Source organism: Giraffa tippelskirchi, chromosome 1 (assembly GCF_054371585.1).
Source record: "Giraffa tippelskirchi isolate mGirTip1 chromosome 1, T2T-mGirTip1v1.2.pri, whole genome shotgun sequence".
NCBI lineage: Eukaryota > Metazoa > Chordata > Mammalia > Artiodactyla > Giraffidae > Giraffa > Giraffa tippelskirchi.
This window is the reverse complement of record NC_137275.1, coordinates 50,844,329-50,864,859: the sequence shown is the minus strand read 5'-3', so window position 1 is coordinate 50,864,859 and position 20,531 is coordinate 50,844,329. Positions and strand designations below refer to the sequence as shown.

Below are 20,531 nucleotides of genomic sequence, written 5' to 3'. Positions count from 1 at the left end.
CAAACTCTTAAATATTTCGTTTCTACAAAGCAGACAGCCTACTTACATAGTGTTGTTCATTGAAAAATACTATCATAACAAAAATCAGTAATCTACTCATCACTTTACTAGTACACCAGTAAGTACTTTGTCAAATCAGCCATATTTCTATAAGATGCAGACAATAAGAGCAATAAGTATGATGAAATAATTAGGACTGTTTCTGTGGATCACTGGGCTTGGAACAGAAAGACCTAGATTCCTCTTCCATCTCTCTCCATGATTCCAGCACATGGCTCCAATATAGGCTTTTATACCTCTGATGTCATAGTTCTTGATTCTTGGAATACCAACTCTTTCTCTTCTTCCTGACATAAAGATGGTAGCTACTTCCTCTGCCTGATGGTCTTTAAACATGTTCACAAATTATCTGACATTCTTCTCACTAAGAGATGAGGGCTATGTCTTTTTCTTTTACATCTATACTAAACTTACTGACTAATCAAGCACAGAATATGGCAGGTGGGACACTAAGTGATGTTTGAGGGTCGGTCATAAGGGGGATATATCTTCTAACCTTTCTTGGATTACTTGCCTTTGAAGCCTGGGCCATGAAGGATGAAGTCTGACACTTTCATGTTGTAAGGAAAACCAGGCCACATGTCTGAGTGCTCTGGCCAGCAGCCCTCGCTAAGGTCCCAAGTCAACAGCCAGCATCAACTATAATTCAGGTGAGCAGGTAAGATTTCAAGGTGACTCCAACCTCCATCATCATCTGAATTGAGCCACCCCAGATCCCAGAACTGTGAAAGATAAGGTAAGAAATGATTGTTTTGAGCCCCTGAAGCTTGAGATACTCTGATATGCAAAAATCAAGAAACAGAACACTCACTCATCCCTGAGTTACCTTGTCACCCCCAGTTTTCTCTCTGACCTCACCTACCATCTGTGCAACCAATCCCCTCAATTAAATTTATTCTCTGAAAAACCTAGAATTGTGTCTGTTTTCCTGACAAGGGTTACTGATAACCCTTCCAGGCAGAGCCTATATAAAACAGCCAGGACAGATTGAAAAAAAAAAAAATTAAGATCACACATTGATCTTTTTTAGTTATATGCTTATGTTTATTGCCAGCTGGTTTGTAAAACCAGTGTCCTAAAATGTTCCTGTTCTTTCAGAAACTATAAGTGTAACCTTTTGAGCATATGTAGAGAACTATGCTGAATTGAATAATTACAAGATAAGAATTTCAGAATTTGTTAAAGTTCTTAAAAAATAAATGTGATTCCATATTGATATCTTTTTTTCCTTCACTACAGCAATCTGACTTTTTTTTTTTTTTTGCCTACCAACAAAAAGAGAGAGCTTTAAAAACATACCAGGATTATCTTTGCTATATTTCCTCATATTACAAAGATGATTAATTTCCTAAGGAAAAGCCATTAAAATAAAAATAAAATTATATGTGTGTTTTTAAACCTCTCTCTTTTTGTGGGTAAGCAAGAAAAAGGCACAGGTCTCCTGCACCTTCTGCATTGGCAGGTAGATGCTTTACCACTGCACTATCTGGGAATCCCTTGCTGTTCCCCAAAGCTGTCATATGTTGTAGGGTGCTTAAGACTAGGAACTTAGGTTTATGGAAGCAGTGATTCCAAAACTGCACAGGAATCTTCCTCTCAGGGTGTCAGGCTCTGCTGGATACTACAGGCAATAAATCCAGAGTGAACCACAGAGAGTTACATTTTACGGCCTTGGAGCATGTGGGTCCTGAGCTGGTTAGAGTCCAGGAAGCTAGCCTGTTCAGTGCCTGTTTCATAGAGAAGGAAAACTCTTTAGGCAGGCTTAGTCATATTTTCAAAGCTTCTTTTTTATGGACATCAAGTCTGCTTTCATAGTTAGTGCTGCAATACTAGTTCAGCTGTCATGTTTCCTTTTGCCATCAATTTCTCTGTCTCCTCTGATGTCATTCTGCATGCTGCACATGGCCTGGGCCAGCCTCAGTTTTCTCTAGCTCAGCTTTGGGAACTGAAGTCTAACTCATTTTTTGATTCAGTAGAGACTAAAGTAGGAGACTACAATCTGTCAATCAATAGAAGACAAGACAAATTTTGCTGCCAAAAGCCACAAAATCAGTGCTAGCCCCACTAGGTCCTGAGCTGCATGCAGCCTTACTTGCATTGTTGGTCCCTCCACATGGCTGGATTTCTACCTATCTCTGTTTCATTGCATCAGTTCTGCTGGATTGGCCCTTAGTTCTGAACCCTTACATATTCTGATGGGTCTCTGACAACCTGCCCAGTTCTAACCTAGCTTTCTTTGCTGGCTACCTCTTTACCATCCATGGCTGAAAACTGTCTTGTATTTACTAGGTCTCATGATGGTGTGTGTTCCCAGAGAATGATGACTCACAAGCCTGGCCCAGTCCCTTTACCCACCTCACCTTAACATTGCATTGAAAGTGACCCCTACCTGGACTCTGCTGTTGCCCTGCCCCAACTTCCCCAACACACACTATTGAACGTGTGTGTGTGCTTAGTCGCTCAGTCGTATCTGACTCTTTGCGACTCCATGGACTCGAGCCCGTCAGGCTTCTCTGTCCATGGGATTTCCCAAGCAAGAATACTGGGGTGGGTAGCCATTTTCTTCTCCAGGGGATCTTCCCGACCCAGGGATCATACCCACGTCTTTTGTGTCTCTTGCATCTCCTGCACTGGCAGGCAGATTCTTTACCACCATGCTACCTGGGAAGCCCATCAAATACAGGCACTCATCTGAATGGAAGATGAGTTTGCCACACTTTTCTCGATATTGATTACTCCTCTTGGTCTGTTTTCTCCAACCCTAATGCTGTCCTTTCTGAGTTTCTTCTCTTCTCACTCCCATCCCTATCCTCTCCTCAGTGGGTCACTTGTTTGAGCCTGCCTGTATTATGAGACTGTTCTTTTTTTTTTTTTTTTTTTTTCTGGGTTGTTTTCTTTTTTTTTTTTTTTTATAAATTTATTTATTTTAGTTGGGGGCTAATTACTTTACAATATTGTAATAGTTTTTGCCATACATTGACATGAATCAGCCATGGGTTTACATGTGTTCCCCTTCCCGGACCCCCCACCCACCTCCCTCCCCATCCCATCCTTCTGGATCATCCCATTGCCCTGGCCCTGAGCCCTTGTCACATGCATCGAACATGGAATGGTGCTCTGTTTCACATATGACAATACACATGTCTCAATGCCATTCTCCCAGAACGTCCCACCCTCACCTTCTCCCTCAGAGTCCATAAAATTGTTCCATGCATCTGTGTCTCTTATTCTGTCTCGCATATAGGGTTATCGTTACCATCTTTCAAATTCCGTATATATGCATTAGTATACTGTATTGTTGTTTTTCTTTCTGGCTTACTTCACTCTGTATAATGGGCTCCAGTTTCATCCATCTCAGTAGAACCGATTCAAATGTATTTTTTTTAATGGCTGAGTAATATTCCATTGTGTATATGTACCACAGCTTCCTTATCCATTCATCTGCTGATGGACATCTAGGTTGCTTCCATGTCCTGGCTATTGTAAACAGTGCTGCGATGAACATTGGGGTACACGCGTCTCTTTCAATTCTGGTTTCCTCGGTGTATATGCCCAGCAGTGGGATTGCTGGGTCATATGGCAGTTCTATTCCCAGTTTTTTAAGGAATCTCCACACTGTTCTCCATAGTGGCTGTACTAGTTTGCATTCCCACCAACAGTGTAAGAGGGTTCCCTTTTCTCCACACCCTCTCCAGCATTTATTGCTTGTAGACTTTTGGATAGCAGCCATTCTGACTGGTGTGAAATGATACCTCATTGTGGTTTTGATTTGCATTTCTCTAATAATGAGTGATGTTGAGCATCTTTTCATGTGTTTGTTAGCCATCTGTATGTCTTCTTTGGAGAAATGTCTGTTTAGTTCTTTGGCCCATTTTTTGATTGGGTCGTTTATTTTTCGGGAATTCAGCTGCAGAAGTTGCTTGTATATTTTTGAGATTAATTGTTTGTCTCTTGCTTCATTTGCTATTATTTTCTCCCATTCTGAAGGCTGTCTTTTCACCTTGTTTATAGTTTCCTTTGTTGTGCAAAAGCTTTTAAGTTTAATTAGGTCCCATTTGTTTATTTTTGCTTTTATTTCCAATATTCTGGGAGGTGGGTCATGGAGGATCCTGCTGTGATTTATGTCGGAGAGTGTTTTGCCTATGTTTTCCTCTAGGAGTTTTATAGTTTCTGGTCTTACGTTTAGATCTTTAATCCATTTTGAGTTTATTTTTGTGTACGGTGTTAGGAAGTGTTCTAGTTTCATTCTTTTACAAGTGGTTGACCAGTTTTCCCAGCACCACTTGTTAAAGAGATTGTCTTTTCTCCATTGTATATTCTTGCCTCCTTTGTCGAAGATAAGGTGTCCATATGTGCGTGGGTTTATCTCTGGGCTTTCTATTTTGTTCCATTGATCTATATTTCTGTCTTTGTGCCAGTACCATACTGTCTTGATGACTGTGGCTTTGTAGTAGAGCCTGAAGTCAGGCAGGTTGATTCCTCCAGTTCCATTCTTCTTCCTCAAGATTGCTTTGGCTATTCGAGGTTTCTTATATTTCCATACAAATTGTGAGATGATTTGTTCTAGTTCTGTGAAAAATACCATTGGTAGCTTGATAGGGATTGCATTGAATCTGTAGATTGCTTTGGGTAGAATACTCATTTTCACTATATTAATTCTTCCAATCCATGAACACGGTATATTTCTCCATCTGTTTGTGTCCTCTTTGATTTCTTTCATCAGTGTTTTATAGTTTTCTATATATAAGTCTTTTGTTTCTTTAGGTAGATATATTCCTAAGTATTTTATTCTTTTTGATGCAATGGTGAATGGTATTGTTTCCTTAATTTCTCTTTCTGTTTTCTCATTATTGGAGTATAGGAATGCAAGGGATTTCTGTGTGTTAATTTTATATCCTGCAACTTTACTATATTCATTGATCAACTCTAGTATTTTTCTAGTAGAGTCTTTAGGGTTTTCTATGTAGAGGATCATGTCATCTGCAAACAGTGAGAGTTTTACTTCTTCTTTTCCTATCTGTATTCCTTTTATTTCTTTTTCAGCTCTGATTGCTGTGGCCAAAACTTCCAAAACTATGTTGAATAGTAGTGGTGAAAGTGGGCATCCTTGCCTTGTTCCTGACTTTAGGGGAAATGCTTTCAGTTTTTCACCATTGAGGATAATGTTTGCTGTGGGTTTGTCATATATAGCTTTTATTATGTTGAGATATGTTCCTTCTATTCCTGCTTTCTGGAGGGTTTTAATCATAAATGGATGCTGAATTTTGTCAAAGGCTTTTTCTGCATCTATTGAGATAACCATATGGTTTTTTTCTTTCAATTTGTTAATGTGGTGTATTACATTGATTGATTTGCGGATGTTAAAAAAACCTTGCATTCCTGGGATAAAGCCCACTTGGTCATGATGTATGATCTTTTTAATATGATGTTGGATTCTGTTTGCTAGAATTTTATTAAGGATTTTTGCATCTATGTTCATCAGTGATATTGGCCTGTAGTTTTCCTTTTTTGTGACATCTTTGTCTGGTTTTGGAATTAGGGTGATGGTGGCCTCATAGAATGAGTTTGGAAGTTTACCATCTTCTGCAATTTTCTGGAAGAGTTTGAGTAAGATAGGTGTTAGCTCTTCTCTAAATTTTTGGTAGAATTCCGCTGTGAAGCCGTCTGGTCCTGGGCTTTTGTTTGCTGGAAGATTTCTGATTACAGTTTCGATTTCCGTGCTTGTGATGGGTCTGTTAAGATCTTCTATTTCTTCATGGTTCAGTTTTGGAAAGTTATACTTTTCTAAGAATTTGTCCATTTCTTCCAAGTTGTCCATTTTATTGGCATATAGCTGTTGGTAGTAGTCTCTTATGATCCTTTGTATTTCTGTGGAGTCTGTTGTGATCTCTCCATTTTCATTTCTAATTTTGTTGATCTGATTCTTCTCCCTTTGTTTCTTGATGAGTCTGGCTAATGGCTTATCAATTTTGTTTATCTTCTCGAAAAACCAGCTTTTAGTTTTGTTTATTTTTGCTATGGTCTCTTTTGTTTCTTTTGCATTTATTTCTGCCCTAATTTTTAAGATTTCTTTCCTTCTACTGACCCTGGGGTTTTTCATTTCTTCCTTCTCTAGTTGCTTTAGGTGTAGAGTTAGTTGATTTATTTGATTTTTTTCTTGTTTCTTGAGGTACGCCTGTATTGCTATGAACCTTCCCCTTAGTATTGCTTTTACAGTGTCCCATAGGTTTTGGGTTGTTGTGTTTTCATTTTCATTCGTTTCTATGCATAATTTGATTTCTTTTTTGATTTCTTCTGTGATTTGTTGGTTATTCAGAAGCGTGTTGTTTAGCCTCCATATGTTGGAACTTTTAATAGTTTTTTTCCTGTAATTGAGGTCTAATCTTACTGCATTGTGGTCAGAGAAGATGGCTGGGATGATTTCAATTTTTTTGAATTTACCAAGGCTAGATTTATGGCCCAGGATGTGATCTATCCTGGAGAAAGTTCCATGTGCACTTGAGAAAAAGGTAAAATTGATTGTTTTGGGGTGGAAACTCCTGTAAATATCAATTAAATCTAATTTGTCTATTGTATCATTTAAAGTTTGTGTTTCCTTGTTAATTTTCTGTTTAGTTGATCTATCCATATGCGTGAGTGGAGTATTAAAGTCTCCCACTATTATTGTGTTATTGTTAATTTCCCCTTTCATACTTGTTAGTATTTGCCTTATATATTGTGGTGCTCCTATGTTGGGTGCATATATATTTATGATTGTTACGTCTTCTTCTTGAATTGATCCTTTGATCTTTATGTAGTGTCCTTCTTTGTCCCTTTTCACATCCTTTATTTTAAAGTCTATTTTATCTGAAATGAGTATTGCGACTCCTGCTTTCTTTTGGTCTCCGTTTGCATGGAATATGTTTTTCCATCCTTTCACTTTCAGCCTGTGTGTGTCCCTAGTTTTGAGGTGGGTCTCTTGTAGACAGCATATATAGGGGTCTTGTTTTTGTATCCATTCAGCAACCCTTTGCCTTTTGGTTGGGGCATTCAACCCATTTACATTTAAGGTAATTATTGATAAGTATGATCCCGTTGCCATTTACTTTGTTGTTTTGAGTTCGTGTTGAAACATCCTTTCTGTGTTTCCTGTTTAGAGAAGATCCTTTAGCATTTGCTGGAGAGCTGGTTTGGTGGTGCTGAATTCCCTCAGCTCTTGCTTGTCTGTAAAGCTTTTGAATTCTCCTTCATATCTGAATGAGATCCTTGCTGGGTACAGTAATCTGGGTTGTAGATTATTCTCTTTCATTACTTTAAGTATGTCCTGCCATTCCCTTCTAGCCTGAAGGGTTTCTATTGAAAGATCAGCTGTTATCCTTATGGGGATCCCCTTGTGTGTTATTTGTTGTTTTTCCCTTGCTGCTTTTAATATTTGTTCTTTGTGTTTGATCTTTGTTAATTTGATTAATATGTGTCTTGGGGTGTTTCGCCTTGGGTTTATCCTGTTTGGAACTCTCTGGGTTTCTTGGACTTCTGTGACTATTTCTTTCCTCAATTTAGGGAAATTCTCAACTATTATCTCCTCGAGTATTTTTTCATGGGCTTTCCTTTTATCTTCTTCTTCTGGGACTCCTATGATTCGAATGTTGGGGCGTTTCATATTGTCCCAGAGGTCCCGGAGGTTTTCCTCATTTCTTTTGATTCTTTTTTCTTTTTTCCTCTCTACTTCGTTTATTTCCATCATTCTATCTTCTACCTCACTTATCCTATCTTCTGCCTCCGTTATTCTACTGTTGGTTCCCTCCAGAGTGTCTTTTATCTCCTTTATTTCATTATTCATTCTATATTGATTCCTTTTTATTTCTTCTAAGTCCTTGATAAACATTTCTTGCATCTTCTCAATCTTTGTCTCCAGGCTATTTATCTGTAACTCCATTTTGCTTTCAAGATTTTGGATCATTTTTATTATCCTTATTCTAAATTCTTTTTCAGATAGATTCCCTATCTCCTCCTCTTTTGTTTGGCTTTGTGGGCATTTCTCATTTTCCTTTACTTGCTGAGTATTTCTCTGCCTTTTCATCTTGTTTAGATTGCTGTGTTAGGCGTGGCCCTTCTGTATTCTGGTAGTATGAAGTTCCTCTTTGTTGTGGAGGTTCCTCACTGCGGTTGGGGTTGGACAGGTGGCTTGTCAAGGTTTCCTGGTTGGGGGAGCTTGTGTCGGTGTTCTGGTGGGTGGAGCTGGATTTCTGCTCTCTAGAGTGTAATGGAGTGACCAGTATTAATTTTTGAGATGTCTATGGATTTGGTATGCCTCTGGGCAGCCTGTATATTGATGCTCAGGTCTATGTTCCTGCGTTGCTGGAGAATTTGCGTGGTATGTCTTGCTCTGGAACTTATTGTCTCTTGGGTGGAGCTTGGTTTCAGTGAATTTATGGAGGCTATTGGATGGTCTCTTATTAATTAATGTTTCCCCTGGCTTTCAGTCTTATTCTTGCAGTAGCCTCAAGACTTCTCCTTCCATACAGCCTCAATAATAAAACTTTTAGGTTAATGGTGAAAAGATTCTCCACAGTGAGGGATACCCAGAAAGGTTCAGTGAGTTACATGGAGAGATGAGGTGGGGGGGGTGGGTTGAGGTGGCCAGGAGGGGAAGAGGGGAATTCAAATGTGGAGAGAGCAATCTAGCCAGTAAGCACTTCCCTCTGTGCTTTCCACAGTTTGGAACCCTCAGAGTGATTCACAGAGATACATAGAGAGGGGGGAGGAAGGTAACAGAGGTGAGCATGAGTAGAAAGGGAGGAATTAAGAGGGGAGAGAGAGATCTGGGCAGTATCCTGTTCCTGAAGTGTTCTCCGGTACCCAGAACACCCTCAGAGATTCACAGAATTGGGTTGAGAAGAGAAGGAGGAGGGTGGGAGATAGAGGTTCCCTGGGGGAGAAGAAAGAGCATCAATAGGGGGAGAGAGTGATCAGGCCAGTGATCACACTCCTGAGTAAAAATGGGTCCTAAAGATTGGGTTCTTAAATGTACAAAGTTGATATCAAATATGTAAAACAAAGATTAAAAATCTAGAGTAGAGGTTAGACTCTTATAAAACTTACAATCTAAAAAAAAAAAAAGAAAAAAAAGAAAAAAGGGAACAGTGTAAAAAGAAAAAAAACAGTAAAACAGTAAAAAAAGAAACAGTAAAAATATGTAGAACAGGAAAAAAACATTAAAAAAAAAGAAAACGCAAAAGGTATAAGATATATGTATGTAGTTTGCTTCAAAAATAGGGGTTTTTTTTGTTTTGTTTTGTTTTTTGTTTTTTTTTTTTTGCAAGTTAATAGTGGGTTATGAAAATGAAAGTTAAAGGTGTAATAGAGGACTTGAAGAAAAAGGAAAGAAGAGAAAAAAAAATTTTTTTTTTAATTAAAAAAAAAAATTAAAAAAAAAATTAAAAAAAAAAAATAATAATAATAGTAAAAAATATATATATCCCGGACTTTCTCTGGAGCTGTTGTGAGCAGTGTGGGATCTGCTCAGTTTTAGATAGATCCTTATTCCTGCTTATACTTTTCAAGATCTATAGGTCCTTTTTAATGCAGTCGGTATTAACTACAGGGATCTTAATCTGTTGGCCTGTCCCTTCCAAAGCGCTTCCCTCTGTTTATTTGGCTTCTGTTTGGAGATCTCTTCAGTATCTAATTTCCGCCCTGCAACAAAGCGGTGGAGGTGATCTCTTTAGGTTCGCTTGTTCAATCGTGCTGTGGGGAGGAAGGAACACTGCAATTCTGGCGTGTGTGTGGTAAGCTCGCAATGTCTCGGCCGCACTGGGTTCGCCCCCGCTCACGGCGTGTGTGCTTTCCCCGTCTACCCTGCTCAGGCTTCAGGTTACTCGGCCGGGGAGCGGGCCCTGAGCTGCGTGCACTTCCCAGGTCTAAGCCGCTCAGGTTCAGGCTCCCGGTTACTCCACAAAGGCGCAGACTCGGTTTCGCCCGCGGCTTGTGCCGTTCCCGGTCGGAGCTGCCCAGGCGGCCAGGAGTTTGGCGAGGGCGCTGTCCCCTGTTGGGGCGGTGCGGCTTATCACCTCCCTGGTCCCCGCCTCGGTTTACGGGCGCGCCCGGCTCCGGTGCTTTGTGTCGGTTCTGGGGAGCTGGTCTCTGGCTGCGACCCTCCCGGCGGCTGTCGACCCTCCGGGATCTCAGGCAGTCTTTGCTTAGAAACTGGGAGCCTGTTTGCAGTTTGGTAGGGGGTGCCCTCTCTGGAGCCGAGTTTGCCCCTTTCCGGCTCTGGCGGGCCCCGCCTGCCCGCTGTGTCCGGCGGGGGATGGGGCGGTCCGCAGCCGGCTAGCTCTCCTCTGGTATCGCTCAGTCCTTTGTTCTGTGAGCGGGCCGGCAGTGCCTTAGAGTTGGGCTTTTCGCGGGATAGTTCTCTCTCTCTCGCTGTCCCACAGTTTAGGTTACTATCTCACGTTAGCTCCCTCAGATTGCCCTCGGGGCACTCGGGCCAGGTCCTTACCCTAGGCAATGCCGCCCGCTCCTCTCCGTTCAGCCCCCACTTGCTGGTGGCGGATGATGCGAGCGTCTGGGGTTCTTTGCTGGGAGTTGCTTTAGGCACGTAATCTGTGGATTTTATTTATTTTTTCCTCCCAGTTACGTTGCCCTCCGAGATAAAAAATCCTCCCCCACACCCGCCGGTGAGAGGGTTTCCTGGTGCTTGGAAATTCCTCCTCTTTTACGACTCCCTCCCCGGGACGGGTCTCCGTCCCTAACTCTTTTGTCTCTCTTTTTATCTTTTATAATTTCTCCTACCTCTTTTGAAGATAATGCGCAGTTTTTGTGAAAGCCTGACGTCCTCAGCCAGCCTTCAGAAGTAGTTTTGTGAAGTTTGGTCAGCGTTCAGATGTTCTTTCGATAAATTTGTGGAGGAGAGAGTGGTCTCCCTGTCCTATTCCTCCGCCATCTTAGCCCCCTCCGAGACTGTTCTTTGATCTTAACCTTTTCCCTGGCTTCTGTCAGGCTTCACTCTCATTCTCGTTGTTCCAAATAAAGGCATATAAAAAAGCTTGGCATCGAAATATGAGAGGGGAGAAAGATAAATGCTGAGGTAAATTTGTAAAAACAGAGGCTGTGGAGCCCAACAGGTGTGGAATAGAAGGGAAAATAATGGAGCAGCAGGTGATTCGCATTCATCAAGAGAAACTTGTAGGAAAGAATATCCAAAACAATACTTATAGCCTCAAGTTGCTATATATTTAACGATGTACACAGCATAGCAATAAAGAGAGTGAACTTAAAACTCACCCTGAAAGTGTGAATATGATCTCTTAGCCATTATTGAGACTTGGTAGCATGGAACAGTGGTTATGGGACAAGGTCTCCAGTGGAAGCCAGTCTTCATTTGTGTAATGTCCCTATCTATCCAAGTGATCTCCCTGATTCTCTTCTTTAAAAACTGGTGAAATTGATGAAACTAAGCTTTATCTCTAAGTTCCTTTTTTAGTTCTGACATTCTATGAGCATGGCCCACTGCCCATTCTCAAAACTGAGTCTGTACATTATGGGTTCAGCCAAATGCTCTTTTCAGGTTTTTTAAAGAGTTCCACATGTCTCAAGAACAGAAGTAAAATTATAGTTATTGGAAGATGATGGCATATGAAACCAGCTACATCAGTTGTAAAACACGCCATCTTTGTACAGTATTTAATCTCTTATTTCATAAAAATCATAACATTTTGGCATCCAGCTCATGAAAGATCTATCACTGGTCCAGTTTGTACTACCCTCTAGGGACCTTTTTCCCCCCACTTGATACTTCTAAAAGGTTCTTAGAAGTTATTTGAGTAAAACATTTCTACTGTGCAAAGGCTGTGAAGAGCACAGGTCATACAGTGAAGAAACTTTAAGGATAAGAAGCATTTTGCATTTTCTGGACGTGAAATCAGGAATCCTATTTCAGCCAGAAGTGTGAAAGAAAGGAGCATCAATGAGTTGGTCTTTCAGTTCTGAGACCATGATGTCTATAATCTGGAATGCAAGGTTCAACCAGATATGCATTTGAATCCAAGCTCTGCCTTAGTGACTAAGGTATTCAGTCTCTCAGAACCTCAGGTTTCTCAGTAAGATGGGGACAATATTGCATATTTCATAGTTGTATTTTAAGGAATAAAAGAGGTAACATATGGAGCATTTTTTGGCATACAGGAAATACTTAGTAAATGTTGCTTTATCATTGTTATTTATTATTTATGAAACATCCAAAATGGGGTCCGTTGTTATTGTTTAGTCATCAAGTTGTGTCCAACTCTTCATGACCCCATGGACTGCAGCATGCCAGGCTTGCCTGTCCCTCATCATCTCCCGGAGTTTGCCCAAGTTCATGTCCATTGAATCAGTGATGACATCCAACCGTCTCACCCTCTGTCTCCCTCTTCTCCTTCTGCCTTCAATCTTTCCCAGCATCAGGATCTTTTCCAGTGAGTCAGCTCTTCACATCAGGTGGCCAAAGTGTTGGAGCTTCAGCTTCAGCATCAGTCCTTCCAAAGAGTATTCAGGGTTGATCTCCTTTAAGATTGATAGGTTAGATCTCCTTGCTTTTCAAGGGACTCCCAAAGTCTTTTCCAACACCACAGTTCAAAAACAGCAATTCTTCAGTGCTGTGCCTTTTTATTGTCCAGCTCTCACATCCCTACATAACTACTGGAAAGACCATAGCCTTGACTATACGGACCTTTGTCAGCAAAGTGATGACTTTGCTTTTTAACACACTGTCTATCCAGTAGGAATGGGTCTATCCAGTAGGAAACACACCAATAAAAGCTAAAATGAGTTTCTCACTTCAAAATACTCTTTCTCAATTTCTGAGTTCTTATCTTCAGTGAGATTTTACAATTTAAAATGACAAAATCTGGTTTCTGAGAAATTAAGAAAAATGTAGTTCACACACGAAAAAGCAAGAATATCTTGGCATTAAAAGCAGTAAATGATTTAAACCAATTAAATAGACTATGAAAATAGAATATTCTTTTATACCTCCCAAGTATGAAAAGCAACTTCTCAGTTGTATGCTCTAGTTATGATATTATTTGCAACATAGCAAAAGAATTTGAAGGAACATTTCTATGTAAGGAACTAATGCTATTTTTTGAACAGTTATCACCACTGAGCTTTTTGTTTGCCCTCTCCCTTTGTTTTATTTGTAAACTATGTAGACAGTCAAAAGAACTGGTGAAACCATTTTTTTTTAGATAAATAGTGCTTTTGGATACCCATGCTAAGAACTGTATATATGTATATGTGTGTATGTGTGTGTATGGGTGTATATGTGTGTGTGTGTATCTTTTTTTATAAAAAAAGTGAGGAAAACCAAGGTAGCATCTGTGGATTATTAAGAACTCTTGAAAAGGAAATATTTGGATCGATTTTCTAATCTAAAGCCTAGTTTGGGAAAAATAATAAAAATAATGATGTTAGAATTATATGATATTTTATAGGTCTTCAATAAACTTGTATTTATAGGTTTTCTAAAAACCATGCTTTTGAATGAATATATTGCTGTACAGTTTTCTTTCCCCAGAGGATGAAATTAACTAAAGAAGTATATTTTTTTTCTTTAAATGTGCAAGCAATTATATCTATTTGACTTTGTTTCATAAAGACTTTTCTTCAGCATTCTTGAGAACTGTAACAGGAATAAATGTTACTAAATTTTTGCTGACGCTCCCTCTGATGTTCTACACTGAAGACTAAGCATCTTTTCTGCCTACTTCCGTATTCCTCTGTATTTCATGTGTCTCTTCTGTGCTGCTTATCAGATTGTACTGGAAATGCTTTAAGGGCAGGAGTTAAGAAGTTTTGAATCCCTGCTGTTTGACATGACATATGCTCGATCGCATGGATGGAATGAACAGTTGAAAAATAAACAGAACAAGCATCTTGGGGAAGAAGCAGGGGTGGTATGCAAGCTCACAGACAGAATGCTGTTAATATCCTTGAGATCACGATTCCTGTTTAGATGGGACTAACTGGGAAGGGAGTTATCTGAGAATTCTAGAGTATCAGAAAGGCCTGGGGTAGGATTCAGTGCCTACTTCATTTATTTTCCAAATCCCCCTATAAAAATGTGGTTTGGGAGAAAGAATATACATTAGTTCAGTGGTTCTTAGGAAAGGAAGTACTACCCCTAGCAGGGGGAGGCATTCTGGAAATTTTGGAGGAGTATGTTTGGGTTGTTAAATATTTGGGAGGAGTCTTCATTGTCATTTAATAAAGTTGGGTCCAGGGTTTCTAATTGTCTTGCCATGTGTGGGAGAGCCCTACAGAACCAATGTATACATATCCTCTGCACATCTCAAACAATCTTAACCTGGAAATGAACTCCAGCTGACGTGTGAACACAGGTGCTTTTTATGTGGTTTTAATGTGCAGTTTATTTACTAGGAAGTGCAATTGATGTGTAAATTGAGAAGAGTATTATATTTTGCTTTGTATGAAAACTTCTCAAAAGTGATTCATCATTTCAAAAAATTATGAAACTGTGCTGCTTGTATATTTGAGTGGTTGACAGGACCCCCTGCCAGTTTCCATGTGTGTCTTATTACACTAGTGATGGATGCTTCTATGTTGTGTGGCAGGCACCAGACCACTTCAACACATCTTCTATAAGTCAGGTCTCAGCACTTACGTAATGAAGTATGTGTGGTTTCTTACCGGTTAACATTTTTTAATTTCTTTTTCATGCTAGCGTTGAGTGTTATATTGAGCTTTTGTATGAAGGTTGGTTACATAGTTCCAAAAGCCATTTTCTGAATCTCTTAGCCAGAAGTGTTTTCAGTCTTTTTCAGATTTTAGAAAACCAATGAAGTACATACACCTGATAGCATGCAACACTCTTGGAGGAATATGGGAGAGCCCCTGTAACCAAACACATTGATTTTGTTGTCGCAAACATTCATAATAGGTGGGATAAATAGAATAAATTACTCTCATCAGTTCAGGTCAGGGGATGCAACCATGTGAACTTAGGTGCCAAAATTCGGTAAAAGTCTTTAGATTTCAGAGCTTATGGGTTTTAGAATTATGGAGAAGAAACTGTGGAATGAATGCATTATGTATATGTAGATGGATTGTAGTGCTATGTATTTTATTCCAGGATAGTAAAAGGAGTATTAAAATGCTTGGTACAAAAAGAGATATGGGGTGTGATGCAGTTAAGGATGACTGATGGAGTTGAAGAAACTCAGACTTCTGAATAATGATATGCAGTGAATCATTGACTGAGTTATAGCCTAGACTTGATTCTGAAGTAGTTCCCGGAGTCTAGAGTTCATTCATAAAATATTGAAATGTACAAGCCAGGTTAGTTATCTTTATTTTCTTTCACAGCAAGGAATTGCACTCAGGGCCACTGGTGCTTTGTTGATACCAGAATGTTATTTACTCCTTTGAAAAGTGAAACATAAAGCAGCAATCAAAAAAGCCAGATGCTCTCTCCAGATTGTTAAAAAAGAAATTTTGTCCTTTTCCATTTCCCATAAAAGTGCAGCTGTGCCTTCTAAAATTGGAACTGATTCATGTGCTCAGGTGCCAGGGCATAAAAATCAAGAGCGGAGAAAGCTGAAACAAGATATTTCAGAATAGAAATAGGAAATGAGACTAGGGAAAGAGGTAACTGAAAAGAAAATAAATGAAAAAGTAGAAAGGAAAGAAAAAATAGTGTGTGGAAACACTTCGATGGGGTAAAGTGCACATAGAAATGTTATTAAAGAGTGAATTTATTGGATAAGAAATAATCATTCACCCACCCAATTGTTTTAGTTAGGTTGGGGCCTTGGGTTCATCCATTCAAATTCTCTGGCTTGTATTTTTACTTTTACAAATATAGGCTCCAAAGACAATGAGTAGAGAAGCTTAGAAGAAACCCAACCTTCCCAATTCTGAATGCAGTTTTCTTTTCACATTAGAACTTGAGCTTAAGTGGATACTCCTGAGAATGAGGAGAAAGGACAGACTTGAGATATATTTCAAAGGGGGCAAAAGCAGTGCTTATGGCTCTGGTGACCAGGTAGAGAGAGACAAAGGAAGGGAAAAGGGTTGAGAAGAGTAGAAATCTGCTAAAAAGAGGAGTGCTATTGACAGAATTGAAGATGATTAGAAAGAGGAAGATGAGGAATAATGAAGTTTTATTTTAGATATTTTACACTTAAGTAATAATCACATCTTATTGGAAGTGCCCAGTTGGCTTGTGAAAGTAAAGGAAAAGTCATCAAGTGACTTTGTACCGTCAGTACATTTTCATTCAAAGGCTCCATTTTCCTTAAGCCTGTTTATGTACAGATCAGCTCCAGAGAGTTAAAGATTTTTGCATTTGGAATTTTGGATTCCAGGGAAGTGAGCACCTGGGAGTTTTTGCCTGGACAGTGGTTTGTAGTAATAAGAAAGAACCATTTTGGTGAAATTCCCCCAATGACTTAAAGTTGTTGGTTGTAAGCAACATGTATGGGTGTGCTCAGTTATGTCTGACTCTTTGTGACCCCATGGACTGTATCCCTCCAGACTCCTCTGTCCATGGAATTTTCTGGGCAAGAGTACTGGAGTGAGTTACCATTGAATTCTCTAGGGGATTTTCCTGACTCAGGAATCAAACCCATGTCTCCTGCATTGGCAGGTGGATCCTTTAGCCCTGTACCACCAGCCACACAAAGCTATTTAAACCAGGTTAAGTAAACAGTTGGCTTAACTAGAAGTATACATGGCAGGACAGGCCTCATGAGGAGGAAAGAGCTGGAAATCCCCAGGAATGCAGGGGGCTGCTTTCTCCACCTTCTCTGCTGGAAGCTCTGCAACTGCTGTGTTCTAATTCCAAGTAGTGTTAATGGGCCAGCAAGGGACAGGGTTGTCTCTGCCCACGTGGTAGAGCTGCTGGAACAGACACTCTGTATAGGGGCATGGCCAAGGCAAACCATTTGAAAATATCCCTTCTAAATGCCATTGGCCACACCTTCCATTGAGTATCTGGAGGGTGGTGGGTTCCGGGCAGGTTGGCAGAAACACACCAAGAAAACAAATTTGTGAAAGCATACTGCTTTGTTAGAATACGAAAATGTTTTAAGAAAAGATTGGGTATGGACTTAGTTGGTTAACTTTATTATAATTTCATCAGATAGTTGAAATAAGTATCTCATTTCTTAATTTTAAAATTCATTGAAAAACATTTTGGAACACCTTCTAAGAGCCTTCTAGTCATTGTTTTAGATGATAGAATATAGCATTTATCAAAATTGTTTAAGTCTTTGTTCTAGAGCAGCTTACATAGAAAGGAGAGACCGTGAAAGAAAAACCGTTATACAACATGAAGAATAATAAAGCAGGCTAAGAAAAATAGCAACAGATTTTATCTAAGTTGTCAGAGAAGACAGGGTGACTATATAATTTACTGTCTCATGGAGATTCTTTGAGTACCAAAAAAGCACTATTTAGTAATCCTGGGATAACAGACATCAGCTGGGACTGTCCCAGGCAACCTGGTTACCCTACTGAGAGTGTGACATTTGAACAGACACCAAGAGAAATAATGGAGGGAGTGATTATTTAAGGGGAAGTGGTTCAGGAGTAGGGAATGCTTGATTATTCCAAAGAGTTGGGTCACTGGGAACTTATAACTTTAGAATTTTTAAGATCAGGGGAGGACTGCACTGTGGTGTTGCCTACCCCCAAGGATAAGCTGTGTGAGGACTGACTGACCTGTCGCTTTGGAGCCTGATCCGTGATACAGGTGACTGTCAGTGTTGAAGTAGAAGCATTTTGAGATGGTAGCCTTTTCCACCCTATGGCACAGAAAGATGGTGTTATAGAGAGGTTGCTTTGTAGAAGGCTGGACTCAGTTTGTGGCTCTATTTTGAGAAGTCCTTTCTGTCTGGAGACTTGGCTCAATCAAAGCCTGACAGCTGCTGTAGGATAAACTGCCCCCTCTATTTTCTGGGTGTGCTCTTTGCCTCACACATGAGCCTCTACTTCTAGGTGTCCTGAAAGAGCTTGGGCCACTCACCCTGCTGTTGTGGACTTTCACAGTTCAGTTCCCTGAGAACCCTGTAGCTATCTTCCTATTGCCACCTGTTCTCCATGTACCCTGCCCAGCTCAGGAAGGTCATATTCTATCAAAAAACTACACTCAGGTTAGTAAGCTAGGCATCCTAGAAGCTTGGGGAGGTTGGACCCCTTATGGTGGCTTAGCTCCTCTTCATCATAAAGTACCTATGGTAATGGAGATATTGTGCTGGGTAACAATAGCAACAGCACCTTGAGATTAATAGCTATGATTCATTGAGTCCAGGTACTTAAACACATTGTTTAAAAACTCCACTCTTTACTTACCCATGAGACAGGTATAATACTAAGGTTATCCATATGAAGTTATTTATACTCTATCATTTTGACCTACAGAAATGACAGTTTCATCTGATTAGACCTAAGGTTTTACATGCAAAGGAAGAGAAGCTCAGGGAACTTACAAAATTTTTACCAAATTTTACATGCCCTGACTCAGAGCTGGCATTTTAATGCGAGGCAGTTGGCTCCTGGGTCATTGGTCCTGCCACTGTGACTTCCTGTCTACTGGATCTTGTAGAAGGTAGACTGACTGGTTGTTTCTTTGGGGAGATTTCAGGCTAGAACGTATAGCTGTAGAGAGATTTTCAGAGCCTCCAAAATCCCCTAGTCCTGGACTCTGACCTAGTGATGGAGCATTTGGACCTGAGGGTGAGACTGTAGTACTTAAGCTCCTAGACTCTAAGAAGGCACCATGAGGCTAGAAATTGAAAAGGAAAGTAGGCTAAATAGTCGGCTCAGAGAGTCTAGATGAGAGAATGTGAGAGGTCAATTGCTATGGTCCAAATGAGAAACAGGAGGGTGCCTGAAGCCAAAAGGCAGAAGCCAGGGCCCAGTGTGGGAAGCCAGTTTCCCAGTGTGGGGCTCCTCAAATACCAAGTCCCCTAAGAGCTGTCTGGAGGCAAATAGGGTGGGAAGTTGCATTCCTGCAACTGAACCGAAAGCAGCAGTAGGAATGAGACCAGGCACTAAAGCCTCTCTGTCTGTTTCTGTTCTGCTGCTGCTGAAACTGTTTCTGTGTTTCCTCTGAATAACTGTAGCTCCTCTTTCCCTATCTTTACAAACAGCTTTCTCAGTGTCCTCATGTATATGCTGAACAATGATGACCCCAAGGATGCCCCTAAATTCCAGTGGCCACAAATACCACTGAAAAGTGTTGCCATTTAGTTAAAAGTTCTCCAGCGAGAGTTGCCTGTTGATCTGGCTTGGGTCAGAGGACCCCTGAAGCCAGGGGTAGGTTCCATGCACAGTCTCTAAGGAGGGCACACAGTACAATAGGCAAATTTTCAGGCTTGTTATAGTTGGCATTAAGCCAAATTGAGAAGCTGACAGGAAGTTTGAATTTTGCTTTTTTTTCTCTTCTGATGTGTCTCCTCGCTGGAATCTTCACCTCTTACCCCAGTATTGCAGCCTGCCTTCCCTTGATCCAGTCTCTCATGCCATAGGAGGCTGTGATAGCCTGTTTCCATGCTCCCCTGGGGTTCCTTTGAAAAATAAGTCCAACAAATTGGGGTATTGGTTCTAAAATAAGATGTGTTCTGACCTTAGGTAATGTAAGAAAGATTGGTTATAATCTGTAAAAAAAAAATTAAAGATTATGGACATATAAAGAATAGTCACTTAAGAGTTTTAAAAAAACAAACATTTGGAGAGATATCAACAAGCCAGCCAGTCCTTTTAATCTAGGACTGTCCTTCATTTCCCTGGGAGTAGGGAATGACAATCCACTCCAGTATTCTTGCCTGGAAACTTCCGTGGACTTAGGAGCCTGGTGAGCTACAGTCCATAAGGTCACACACATTCGAACACAGCTGAGCAGCTGAGCACACAAGCAGGCATCTTTCTTCTATACCTGCTTTAGCACTTGAATTCCCTGGTCCCCAGAAATCCCTCTTCCTCTCAGGCACACTGGTACTATTTGTCACCTAAAAGTCCAATGAATGCCTTGTTTACCTCTGTAGAGTAGTAGTTATCAAGGGTAACTGCTACTGCTACTGCTGCTAAGTCACCTCAGTCGTGTCCGACTCTGTGCGACCCCATAGATGGCAGCCCAGCAGGCTCCGCCATCCCTGGGATTCTCCAGGCAAGAACACTGGAGTGGGTTGCCATTTCCTTCTGCAATGCATGAAAGTGAAAAGTGAAAGTGAAAAGTGAAAGCGAAGTCGCTCAGTCGTGTCAGACTCTTAGCGACCCCAAGGACTGCAGCCTACCAGGCTCCTCCGTCCATGGGATTTTCCAGGCAAGAGTACTAGAGTGGGGTGCCATTGCCTTCTCCGTATCAAGGGTAAAGTAGCATATTTTCTTTCTCTTCCTAATAAAGTGATAGAGTTAATCCACACTGTTTATCCCTGTAAATCAATACGATTAATAGCTTAAAAATTACACATTTTTTGAAGTTCAGTCAG

At 40.4% G+C, this 20,531-nt stretch overlaps 1 protein-coding gene across 2 annotated transcripts in view; it reads left to right on the top strand.

Moving 5' to 3' along the window:
• The window catches only part of GRXCR1 (glutaredoxin and cysteine rich domain containing 1), a 326,824-nt gene that overhangs the window by 158,678 nt on the left and 147,615 nt on the right, over positions 1-20,531 (top strand). The window contains exon 1 of one of the 2 annotated variants that reach the window (XM_081523643.1): positions 4,848-8,413. The exons of the other annotated variant lie outside the window; for it this stretch is intronic. Within the exon in view, the coding sequence (XP_081379769.1) occupies positions 8,347-8,413 (67 nt within the window). The 5' untranslated portion in view covers positions 4,848-8,346. Of the gene's footprint in view, positions 1-4,847; positions 8,414-20,531 lie in introns of those variants that run through there. 2 annotated transcript variants of the gene reach the window in all.